Source organism: Balaenoptera physalus (genome assembly GCF_965194825.1).
Source record: "Balaenoptera physalus genome assembly, chromosome: 12".
NCBI lineage: Eukaryota > Metazoa > Chordata > Mammalia > Artiodactyla > Balaenopteridae > Balaenoptera > Balaenoptera physalus.
The window spans coordinates 16,106,014-16,119,378 of NC_138897.1; the positions used below are offsets into that span (position 1 = coordinate 16,106,014).

Consider the following 13,365-nt stretch of genomic DNA (forward strand, 5'->3'; position numbering starts at 1 on the left):
TCACAAACAGCAGAGCACATATTATTTACTCCAGATAAAGTTGAATATTTTTGGCCCCTGGAGGTAACTGATTTGTCATTATTTCATGCAGGAAACATTACTGGAGTCACACACTCCTTACTCTCTGCCCATTACTCCTGTCAGTGCCTAATTCCTTCTGTACCTTGTAATACAGAAAAGGAGGAAGGAAGGAAGGATGAGAGCCCACAGGAGGCCAGGAAAGATTAAAAAAAAAAAAAAAGAAAGAAAGAAAAGAAAGGGAAGATAAAGCCATAACTTGTAAATAATGTCTTAGATAGGTTCTTCCCAAGGAAAGAGTTCTGGCCAAGTTCAGTTCAGCCAAAATGTATTGAATATCTGGTCTTTCAGACATTGGATTAAGTGCTCAAGGAAACTAAGACTCGATTCTTATTTTTTTTTTTTTTTTCATGTAATGTCTGAAACATTTATATTAACATATTTCCATACAAATAACCCAATGAAAGTTTAGTATTAGTTGTTTTGTTTGTTTTTTTTATACTGCAGGTTCTTATTAGGCATCAATTTTATACACATCAGTGTATACATGTCAATCCCAATCGCCCAATTCAGCACATCACCATCCCCACCTCACCGCAGTTTTCCCCCCTTTGTGTCCATATGTCCATTCTCTACAACTGTGTCTCAACTTCTGCCCTGCAAACTGGCTCATCTGTACCATTTTTCTAGGTTCCACATACATGCATTAATATATGATATTTGTTTTTCTCTTTCTGACTTACTTCACTCTGTATGACAGTCTCTAGATCCATCCACGTCTCAACAAATGACTCAATTTCGTTCCTTTTTATGGCTGAGTAATATTCCATTGTATATATGTACCACATCTTCTTTATCCATTCGTCTGTTGATGGGCATTTAGGTTGCTTCCATGACCTGGCTATTGTAAATAGTGCTGCAATGAACATTCGGGTGCATGTGTCTTTTTGAATTACGGTTTTCTCTGGGTATATGCCCAGTAGTGGGATTGCTGGGTCATATGGTAATTCTATTTTTAGTTTTTTAAGGAACCTCCATATTGTTCTCCATAGTGGCTGTATCAATTTACATTCCCACCAACAGTGCAAGAGGGTTCCCTTTTCTCCGCACCCTCTCCAGCATTTGTTGTTTGTAGACTTTCTGATGATGCCCATTCTAACAGGAGTGAGGTGATACCTCATTGTAGTTTTGATTTGCATTTCTCTAATAATTAGTGATGTTGAGCATCTTTTCATGTGCTTCGTGGCCGTCTGTATGTCTTCTTTGGAGAAATGTCTATTTAGGTCTTCTGCCCATTTTTGGATTGGGGTGTTTGTTTCTTTGATATTGAGCTGAATGAGCTGTTTATATATTTTGGAGATTAATCCTTTGTCCGTTGATTCATTTGCAAATATTTTCTCCCATTCTGAGGGTTGTCTTTTCGTCTTGTTTATGGTTTCCTTTGCTGTGCAAAAGCTTTGAAGTTTCATTAGGTCCCACTTGTTTATTTTTGTTTTTATTTCCATTACTGTAGGAGGTGGATCAAAAAAGATCTTGCTGTGATTTATGTCAAAGAGTGTTCTTCCTATGTTTTCCTCTAAGAGTTTTATAGTGTCCAGTCTTATATTTAGGTCTCTAATCCATTTTGAGTTTATTTTTGTGTATGGTGTTAGAGAGTATTCTAATTTCATTCTTTTACATGTAGCTGTCCAGTTTTCCCAGCACCACTTATTGAAGAGACTGTCTTTTCTCCATTGTATATCTTTGCCTCCTTTGTCATAGATTAGTTGACCATAGGTGCGTGGGTTAATCTCTGGGCTTTCTATCTTGTTCCATTGATCTATGTTTCTGTTTTTGTGCCAGTACCATATTGTCTTGATTACTGTAGCTTTGTAGTATAGTCTGAAGTCAGGGAGTCTGATTCCTCCAGCTCCATTTTTTTGCCTCAAGACTGCTTTGGCTATTCGGGGTCTTTTGTGTCTCCATACAAATTTTAAGATGATTTGTTCTAGCTCCGTAAAAAATGCCATTGGTAATTTGATAGGGATTGCATTGAATCTGTAGATTGCTTTGGGTAGTATACTCATTTTCACAATGTTGATTCTTCCAATCCAAGAACATGGTATATCTCTCCATCTGTTGGTATCATCTTTAATTTCTTTCATCAGTGTCTTATAGTTTTCTGCATACAGGTCTTTTGTCTCCCTAGGTAGGTTTATTCCTAGGTATTTTATTCTTTTTGTTGCAATGGTAAATGGGAGTGTTTCCATAATTTCTCTTTCAGATTTTTCATCATTAGTGTATAGGAATGCAAGAGATTTCTGTGCATTAATTTTGTATCCTGCAACTTTACCATATTCATTAATTAGCTCTAGCAGTTTTCTGGTGGCAGTTTTAGGATTCTCTATGTATAGTATCATGTCATCCGCAAACAGTGACAGTTTTACTTCCTCTTTTCTAATTTGTATTCCTTTTATTTCTTTTTCTTCTCTGATTGCCGTGGCTAGGACTTCCAGAACTATGTTGAATAATAGTGGTGAGAGTGGACATCCTTGTCTCGTTCCTGATCTTAGAGGAAATGCTTTCAGTTTTTCACCATTGAGAATGATGTTTGCTGTGGGTTTGTCATATATGGCCTTTATTATGTTGAGGTAGGTTCCCTCTATGCCCACTTTCTGGAGAGTTTTAATAGATTTAATAGATATATAGATTTAATTGATATATATAGGACATTCCATCCAAAAACAGCAGATTACACGTTCTTCTCAAGTGCGCAGGAACATTCTCCAGGATAGATCACATCTTGGGTCACAAATCAAGCCTCAGTAAATTTAAGAAAATTGAAATCATACCAAGCATCTTTTCTGACCACAACGCTATGAGATTAGAAATGAATTACAGGGAAAAAAACGTAAAAAAGACAAACACATGGAGGCTAAACAATACGTTACTAAATAACCAAGAGATCACTGAAGAAATCAAAGAGGAAATAAAAAAATACCTAGAGACAAATGACAATGAAAACACGACGACCCAAAACCTATGGGATGCAGCAAAAGCGGTGCTAAGAGGGAAGTTTATAGCTATACAAGCCTACCTAAAGAAACAAGACAAATCTCAAGTAAACAATCTAACCTTACACCTAAAGAAACTAGAGAAAGAAGAACAAACAAAACCCAAAGTTAGCAGAAGGAAAGAAATCATAAAGATCAGAGCAGAAATAAATGAAATAGAAACAAAGAAAACAATAGCAAAGATCAATAAAACTAAAAGTTGGTTCTTTGAGAAGATAAACAAAATAGATAAGCCATTAGCCAGACTCATCAAGAAAAAGAGGGAGAGGACTCAAATCAATAAAATCAGAAATGAAAAAGGAGAAGTTACAACAGACACCGCAGAAATACAAAACATCCTAAGAGACTACTATAAGCAACTTTATGCCAATAAAATGGACAACCTGGAAGAAATGGACAAATTCTTAGAAAGGTATAACCTTCCAAGACTGAATCAGGAAGAAACAGAAAATATGAACAGACCAATCACAAGTAATGAAATTGAAACTGTGATTAAAAATCTTCCAACAAACAAAAGTCCAGGACCAGATGGCTTCACAGGTGAATTCTATCAAACATTTAGAGAAGAGCTAACACCCATCCTTCTCAAACTCTTCCAAAAACTTGCAGAGGAAGGAACACTCCCAAACTCATTCTATGAGGCCACCATCACCCTGATACCAAAACCAGACAAAGACACTACAAAAAAAGAAAATTACAGACCAATATCACTGATGAATATAGATGCAAAAATCCTCAACAAAATACTAGCAAACAGAATCCAACAACACATTAAAAGGATCATACACCACGATCAAGTGGGATTTATCCCAGGGATGCAAGGATTCTTCAATATACGCAAATCAATCAATGTGATACACCATATTAACAAATTGAAGAATAAAAACCATATGATCATCTCAATAGATGCAGAAAAAGCTTTTGACAAAATTCAACACCCATTCCTGATAAAGACTCGATTCTTGTCCTGGAGGAGTTCATGATCAGTTAGAGGAGACAGACTGAGTATGATGATAGAGACGTACATGTCCTCCCATAACCCGAAGGTATTCTCTGTAGAGCTACCTTTATCCTAGAGCCAAAAACTATACCTTGTTGTCACAGATCATACTTATTTCTCTAAGGCACTACCTCTTAAAATTTGCAAAAAAGGAAAGAAATCATAATAAATGGCAGACTCCATAATAGACTCAATACAAGGATGTGGGCAGCCTCTCCCTTCTAATTCAATGATGCTTCAGCCATCAAGGAGCTTAAGTTGTTTTAAAAATGGATATACCTTCCACCAGGAACATCCATTCCTGCACTTAGAAATCCTTATCGAATTGAGCTGTGTGTTGACCCACACGTCTTATACTCCTGCGAGCCATCACTTGAAGCAAATTTGTCTAGAGGTCATTACTGAGCTGTAGCTCCCCACAGAGCCAGGGCTGCCATATTGCTTCCCTGTGGCTCTTGGGCTGTCCTGCCAAACCTACCACACCTGCCACGTCTGAGAGTCCACTGGAAGTTCTCGTTACTTTCCCATGCGTTTGCAAAACACTTCAAGATGTCTGCTCACTCATACCAACATCTGGAATGATCAGGGACTGATTTCTTAAAACAAGTTCTTCTAATTCATGGTGGTGGTGTTTTTCTTTTTCCGGGGGGTGGCGGGTTAAGGGTATGCAGTTTTTGACCCATATTTCTTTTTCTCTGATGAAAAAATACTCATAAATGGAATATTTCATACTACCATTAATAGTTTTGCATAAAATGGGTAATTCCTTAGAGACAGGGAATTTTTTTTAATCAACCTCAATGGAGTATATAAGTTACATTTGATAAAATGTACCAATTTTAAGTGGACGGTTCTATGAGTTTTGACAAAGTATACACCCATGTGACCACAATGAAGGTACAGACATTTTCATCACCCGAAAATCCAGGGAAGACGTTAAAGATCACGCTAGTCCAAAGCCCTTTGTTTCCCGGAGTGGGAAGCAGACACCCAGAGTGAGACAGTGATTTGCTTGAGCGCTTATGTCTAGTTTGTCAGCTTCCTTGATAGCATTTCTCTGACCAGTCCTTCTCTTTGTGTCTCTGGCTTCCTTACTCGAGCCAGTTCTTCCGGGAGGAGATCTCCCCAGATCATGTCCTTGGCACATGCCTTCCCCGCGAGTTTTTATCCAATGCTCTTCTTCACCTGTCCCTCTGAAGACCGTCTCTAGCACACCTCCACCCTCACCATGCCCTTGAGCTGTGTAAGGCCTCAGACATCCTAAACAATTATGTCCACAATGAATGTCATTAATACCTTCTAGTCTTCCCCAAATTCGTGCTATAAAAACTTCTGTATTTAGCTCTCTTCCGATTTAACCTGCCTTGTTTAATGGTGACCTCATCCTCCAGACAGCTACACTACAATCAGTCTCTAGTCTTGGACTTCTCTGTTTTCCTTATTCCCCACATCCAGTGTGTTAGGAAATCCTATAGATACTCCTCCAACATTTCTTTAAAATCTGTTCTCATTTTGCAATTCCCACTGCCCTGTTTTAGACCTTCTCAATCTCTTGCCTGAAATATTTCAGTAGCCTTTTTAACACCTTTCTCTGCCTGCATTCTTTTCTTTCCAATGTCTCAACTGGGCCTAGACTGTGGCTCTCTGACCTACGATTAAATAAGGATCAGACTTGGGAGGCACAGCCTAAAGGCTGTCTGAGGATATCCTGAGCCAAGGACAGGAAGTTTTTTCCCAGAGGGAAGCTGAGATTGCAAGACAGAGGAGCTGGATTGGGGACCAAACTGGAGAAGCAAGCCTGGTAGGTAGTGAGCGTGGGCGCCCCTTCATATGGGGCCCGATACATCCTCTGGGACAGGAGCCACTCCAGTGGGCCACACACTTCTGCGGCCCCTGACACGGACTTAATACTCTTGCCTCTGTACCGAGAGAATACATTTTACTCGTGTTACGGTGCTTTGAATGCTCTGTCCTGTGTTATGCGGAATTGTGTGTATATGTATATATATTTCTCCCACATGCGTTATCTTCAAGGACCACATTTAAATCTTAAGCATCTCCTCATCTTCTGTAGCAACACCCAGGTCAGGGCAGAGGTGGCCTCTGGAGGCCTGCGGTCTGGGTTCATGTCCAGTTCAGCTACTAATTTGAACAAGTCACTTAAATATTCTGGGCTTCAGTTTTCCCATCTGTTAAAAAAAAAAAAAAAAAAGTGGTTATGAGAATTAAATAATCTATGGAAAATGCTTGGCTTGGTGTGTAATAAGCTCTCAATTAACTGTTGGTTGAATTAAGTCAAACTTAATGCTTCCAGTTCTGAACTAATCTGAATTGAAATTTTTAATGGGACATTGGATCATTATTTATGTAGTTCGGTATCTTAAATAGAAGATCCCTGCTCTCATCTGTAAGTGATCTGGAGGTAGCAATCCCACTTTTGGTGTTGTGTGAATTTCTCCCTCCAGTGACTTAGACCTGAAGTAATGTCAGTTGTATTTGGTTTTCCATAAGGGATTTATGTGTGTGAGGTATGGGATATGTCATGTCATATGATTAATCGGGTCCCTTCTGTCTTTCAAAGACATTACAAGTAAGATCTTTAAGATTTCCTCATTTAATTCCCAAGTGACTGACCCCAGGCAGAAGTCTGAATCAGTAACTTGTGTTTACGTGTTCCTGTACTGAGCTCTCTCTGGAAATGCCTCATTTACATGGTGAAGTGCAGGAAAGGGGGCCGAGCAGCGCCGGTGAAATTCTGCCCAATCGTAACCCTGTGAAAGCAGAGAGTTCTTTAGCTTTAGGTAGTTTACAAGGAAAGTTCAGACATTTACATTTCAAGGGTCAGCATTTCATAAGGCTCAAGGGCTCCATGCACAGCTGCTGAGCAGAATAAAAGGCTGTGTCTTCTCTAAGCGCAATTTGGGTTACTAACCTTGCATTTCAGTAGCCTTTCTCCCCTGGCTTTATCTCCTTCAGTCATTTTAGCTTTTGGCAGGGGGTGAAGGTGGGGGGGGGGGCGGGAACTAGGCTCCTATAACTGAAACCAAAAATAATAGCTTAAACAAGATAGAAGTTTGTTTCTCTTGCACAAAACTGTTCAGGCGTCCTTAGCTCATATGGTGGCTGGGTGGCATTATGTGCCCACCTCCTTGTATATTGATGCACCCATTGCTGACATGTTGATCTCATTGTCCAAGACGGCACGCCACCTCCGGTCATGCGCGGGTCATTCCCACTCGTGGGAAGGTGAAGGGGGAGGGTCGCACCCCTTCCACTTAAGGGTGACACCTGAAAGCTGCACACATCAAGGCTACTCACATCCCACTGGCCAGGCTTATTCACAAGGCCGTACGTGGCGGATGAGAGGCTGGGAAATGGCTCCTTTATTCTGGGTGGTTATGTGCCCAGCTATAATTTGGGGTTTTGTAACAAAAGAAAAAGAAAGTAGAGGAGGGGGAACAGCTAGCTATCTCTGCCTCAGTAATGACTTTCTGAAAATGCAGCTGTTGTGGGTAATTTGAGGTTTTTACTAGGGAAAAAAATAGAAGGCAATATATACTTTTAGGCCAACCCTGCCTGCCCACCACACCCAGGCCCGAGGTAACCCGCAGGATTCTGTGGGCCCGTGTTAGCCTTGTGGTGCACCCACCGAGGAGATGAACCCATGTAAGGGTAGGGGGTGGTCTGTGTGAGCTGCCGGTCCAAGCCTTTGCTTATGAGTATAAATACACTTGACCCTTGGACAACGCAGGGATTAGGGGCTCCAACCCTCACACGGTCGAAAAACCCCCTGTAACTTATAGTTGGTTCCTCTGTATCCGAGAATTCAACCGGCAGCAGGTCATGGAATACCGTAGTATTTACTATTGGAAAACATCCTCGTATAGGTGGACACACATTGTTCCAGGGTCAGATGCAGATGTCTGAAAGTCAGTAGAAAATTGAAAACTTTTAAAGAGAAGAGCCGGTGGGCCTGCAGAGTATATTATCCCCAGTGAAACACAGTTAATTGTGGGGTGTTTTTTGGGGTTTTTTTTTTTGTTTTTTGGCCACGTGCCATGTGGGATCTTAGTTCCCCGACCAGGGATCGAACCCGTGTTCCCTACAGTGGAAGTGCAGAGTCTTAACCACTGGACCACCAGGGAAGTCCCAAAACAGAATTAATTTAGAAACTGGAAAGAATTTTTAAAGAAATTCTCATGAGTGCCCTCGAAGAAATTCTAGAGAAGGATCGCATCTTAAATAAAACAAGCCCTGTGGACCAAAGAACGTTTGGAAAGAAGAAGGAGGCAATGTTTAGAAACAGGCTTATGGGCTATTTGCCTTTGAGCTCTGGCTCCGTCCAGGATGCTATTCTATCCCACGTTGGCAGTGAGAAGTTAATATTTTCCTCTGAATTTTAAAATATAACGTCTTCTCATTACGAAAGTAACACCTGATGATTATACAAAACTTAGAAAATACAGGCAAGCAAAATGAAGGCAATTTCGATGCCTGGAAGTTTGCAGTTTAGGTGTCAGAGAGGTGAGAGTTGAGATCCTGAGGCTGGATCCACCTTTGAAGAAGAGAAAGGAGTGTGTTTCCACTGTGTTATATTCATTCGGGAATATAACCAATATTTTATAATAACTTTAAATGTAGTATAATCTATAAAAATATTGAATCACTGTGTTCTACTTCTGAAACTGATATAACATTGTAAATCAACTATACTTCAATAAATAAATAAGTTAGTAAATAAACAAAGTGACAGGAGTGAGGAAACAATGGCGGAACAGCAGAGAAAGTCCAGAGTGGGAGGAGAAGGAAGAGGAGCAGTCAGGAAACTTCTGGACTGCCTTGGTAACCACCGCAGATGACTTGTATTGCTCCATTTATCATGAATATTTTAGTGCCTGAAGATAGGATTTTCCTGATGAATGCTACCCTAGAATATTACTAATAACATTGAGGTGTTTCTAGAATGCTTAGAGAGTTAAGAATAGAATAAAAATAAATCAACAACTAGGGCTTTGGGTCCTACAGTGTCACTGCATACGATGAACCATGTTGCTGCAAGGAATAATCTCCACTTTCCAGGCTCTGTCTTTGGACAGTGACCCACGATTCACAGCTATCAGCGCCTCGGAAAATTAGCAACCGTGGGAACAAATGTGAGCAGAGATGCACTGGTTTAAATGTGTCCCACAGGTGGGGGAAATTGTTCCATTAAAATCCTCCCTAAGGCAAGCCTATTAAACCAGTTATTTGAGGTGCAAAAAGAATGAACATCCTATTAAATAGTACACTAAATCCCTAAAGCAATTTCTTAATAAATACTGTATATTGATTCCAGGTGACTTGGTCAAAAGCAGTTGGGTTGAAACCTAGTTGGTCCAGTTTGTCCAAAATATAACTGCTCAGTTTCTGGGTTAAGCGAGTCATGCTGGGTGCCTATCTGCTCAAACACGCTCCTGAACATGACTCCTTACCCAACTTTCAAAATCACAAGTTTCTGAAACTGTTGTCAAGCCTGGTATTAGAAATGTACCAAAGCACCCTGAAAATCCCTAAAGACCCCTTTATTGTTTTATTTTCTCTTACTATATACAAATTCAGTACCTGGTCATTACAGAAAAATCAGGAAACACACAAAAACAAATATGAGGAGCCCTCTTGTAGCTCACCCACATGAAAAGAACCATGAATACACAGTGTCTTTATTTTTACTGTAAAAATTTCACTACCTGTGTATATATAAGCATATACATAGATACAAGTTTGTTTTATTTTGTTTTTCACAAAGATAATACCGAACTACCTTTTCCCATTTGTTATAATTTTTTCTTATGTTTCAGAAATGATCGACTTATCACCTGATTAGGGAAAAGGTAGTCAGCAAACAAGATAACGAGGGTTGATGAGGTAGAAAACTCATTTGGGGAGGCAAGGAAGGAGGAAAACATGTGTGAGAAGGGAGCTGGGGTGTCTAGTGTTGGCATCGTTGCAAAGAGGAAGTTAATCAATCCCAAGTTCTTATCTCTTTAACGTCAGCCCTGTACTCCAGTCAGCCCTTGGCTGAGGTCCTTGACCCTGGGGTCTGAGGAACACTGATGTACCGGGGAGATAGGCGCTGGCAGGCACATCACGTGAAGGCGCCTGCACGTGTTCTCAGCCTGCAACCAGGGCTTTTGTTCACACGTTCCCCCCTCTGCAGGGCTCCAGGGTCCTTGAAGGTGGCCATCACAGTGGGGACACAGCAGGAAAACCACATTTCCTTCTACATTTTCCAGTGGACTTAACGTATACCAGCACTGTCCTAAGCTGCATCTTAACTCATGAAATCCTCCCACCAAGCCAATGACGTGAGTACTATTACTCTCCCGTTTTACACAGAAGGAAATCAAGTTAGAGGGACTTTACGTCGCTTGTCTAAGGCCCCACAGCTGGAAAGCAGCGGTGCCTGAATTCAGACCCAGGTAGTACATCCCCAAGGAGCAGGGTCCTAACTACCAGCTCTTCTGCTTTTTGGGTAGGTGCACGATGAATGTTTGTTGAATGAATAAATTATCACTTGCAGCCTTGGAGGATAAATACCTTTTGGTTATAACTTTAACTCCATCTGAGAATAACCTTTTCACACGCATTTAAAGAAATTTTTTTTCTGTAATTCACACAATTAAAACCCACATGAAACCATGACCAGGGTGTTCATGGTTAGAGGGGGTCACTTCAACAGTGTTCCTTCCTCGCTTGATCATTTTGTGTATATGTGGTAAAATATACATAATATAAAATTTACCATTTTAGCCATTTTTAGGTGTGTAGTTCAGTGACGTTAAGTACATTCACATTGTTGTGCAACCATTACTACCATCCACCTCCAGAACTTTTTCATCTTCCCAAACTGACATTTTCGACCCATTTGTAGCCTGTGTCGATATTTCCTTCCTTTTTAAAGATGAATAATATTTCATTGTGTATATATACCACATCTTGTTTATCCAGTCATCTGTCGATGGACATTTGGATTGTTTATACCTTTGGCTATTGTGAAAGATGCTGCTATGATCAAATATCTACTTGAGTGTGCTTTCAGTTCTTTTGGGTACATACCCAGAAGTGGAATTGCCAGATCATGTGGTAACTCTGTTTATTTATTTTATTTTTTTTGCGGAACCACTAACTGTTTTCCTCATTTGATTTTGACCACCAGTAATTGTGCATAGAAGAGCAGATTATACCTAAAATACTCCTTAGGAGTCTCTTAATCTCGTCACTGAGATTTGGCAGTAACAAGCTTATATGTAGATGAATAAATAGGTTTGTTTGGGTTGGCTTGTTAGTTTGCTGATGCCATAGTAAACATGATATTATTCCATTTGCCTGGGAGGAGCACTTTCTGGTTAAAAGGCTGGAACCAAGCATGTCTAGCTGGGAGGTGAGTCATTTCACTGGGCTCTGTTCTCAGGTCATCTGGTGTGAAAGGAATTCTAGTAGCTCCTACGAAGTCGTGCAAAGCTCGATAAAAGTTTCCGCAAAGGAAGAAAGTTAAAAGGAAGAGAGGAAAGCTTCCTCATTCTCAGGAGCTTGACCAAAAGATCCAGGACCACTATTAGATGCTCAAGCCTTTAATATTAGCCCCAAGGGATCCGTGGTCTGTGTTCTTCCTGGCAGAAGTTTCTCATGGGCCCCCGGCTCGGGCATACCACAGCGCGGTTGGGCTGGTAAGAAGAAACGATGTAACTTGGCTCTACGCTTCCTCTGTCTCATCTGTCTTCATTTAGGACTGACTGGTTGAGGATGCAAGGAACCCACCATCTGTCTGCCTTTAGAAGCCATCACCAGGAGGGCTTCACTATCTTGGAATGAAATATTAAATTGGAAGGGTCCTTTATTTTTTTAATCTTTATTTTATATGGACTGTAGTTGCTTTACGGTGTTGTGTTAGTTTCAGGTGTACGGCAAAGTGATTCAGTCATACATATACATGTATCTATTCTTTTTCAAATTCTTTTCCCCTTTAGGTTATTACAGAATATTGAGCAGAGTTCCCTGTACTATATAGTAGATCCTTGTTGGTTATCTATTTTAAATACAGTAGTGAGTATATGTCAGTCCCAAACTCCCAATTTATCCCTCCCTCCACCACCCTCTTTCCCCTTTGGTAACCATAAGTTTGTTCTCTGTGTCTGTGAGTCTGTTTCTGTTTCGTAAATAAGTTCATTTGTATCATTTTTTTAGATTCCGCATATAAGCTGTATGGTATTGATGTTTGTCTTTCTCTGTCTGACTTACTTCACTCAGTATGATAATCCATGTTGCTGAAAATGGCATTATTTCATTCTTTTTAATGGCTGAGTAACATTCTGTTGTATATATGTACCACATCTTTATTCATCTGTCGATGGACATTTAAGTTGCTCCGTGCCTTGGCTATTATAAGTAGTGCTGCAGCGAACATTGGGGTGCATGTATCTGAAAGAGTTCTTTAAAAAACATTTGGGAACTCTGTGTGCCTGGGCAGAATTATCTACTCGTGGGTGGGTGAGGTGCTATTGGTATCCTAGTCTTGAGCTTCTTGGGTACAGTTTTCCAAAAGAATATACCTTCTGCCTCTTGCCCAGTAGGCAAAGGGTATCAGGCTCACTTCTTGGGTTTGAGGTGAGGACAGGAAGTCTAATTTCTCATCAGGCTTTCAGGTCATCTTGCTTTCTTCTGGCCTCCACTTTCCTCAATATCTGGCATCTCCAGTTTCGACGGCTTACCGAGGTTCTGCAGGGTAGGTTGGCTGGTCTCTCCATGATCACCTCTTCTAGAAGCACTCAGGTTTGAAGTTATCCCACTTTGCAAAATCACTTCCCATCCTTCTGTCCACAGGCCATGTTCATATTCAGTTAACCCTTGAACAACATGAGCTTGAACTGTACAGGTCCACTTAATGCACAGATTTTTTTCAATAAGTATTCAATACACAGTCGGCTCTCTGTATCTATGGACGGATATGGAGCACCAACTGTATTCATTGTACTCTGCCATTTTATATAAGGGACCACAGCATCCATGGATTTTGGTATATCGGGGCTCCTGAAACCAATCCCCTGCAGTTATTGAGAGACAACTGTATTATCGTCCAGAGTTAGAAAGGTCTCCTAAATCCATGGGATATGAGTTTGCATTTTATTTCTTGTTCTCCTTGTTATTTGGAGTTAACTGGTGAAAGAAGACGATGACAAAAATTTTACTTTTCTATCATCTTGAAATCAGAAGTTTCTCTCCCTCCCCTCCCTTCCCCTTCTCTTTTGTTTTTGGAAG

The 13,365-nt window shown here is 40.4% G+C and overlaps 1 protein-coding gene across 4 annotated transcripts in view; it reads left to right on the plus strand.

Moving 5' to 3' along the window:
- The window catches only part of CCBE1 (collagen and calcium binding EGF domains 1), a 244,194-nt gene that overhangs the window by 182,128 nt on the left and 48,701 nt on the right, over positions 1-13,365 (plus strand). The window contains exon 1 of one of the 4 annotated variants that reach the window (XM_082417973.1): positions 11,403-11,491. The exons of 2 other annotated variants lie outside the window; for them this stretch is intronic. In XM_082417973.1, coding sequence (XP_082274099.1) covers positions 11,418-11,491 — 74 coding nt within the window. In that variant the 5' untranslated portion in view covers positions 11,403-11,417. Of the gene's footprint in view, positions 1-11,402; positions 11,492-11,517; positions 11,778-13,365 lie in introns of those variants that run through there. One more of the 4 variants, XM_082417974.1, reaches the window with a different exon arrangement.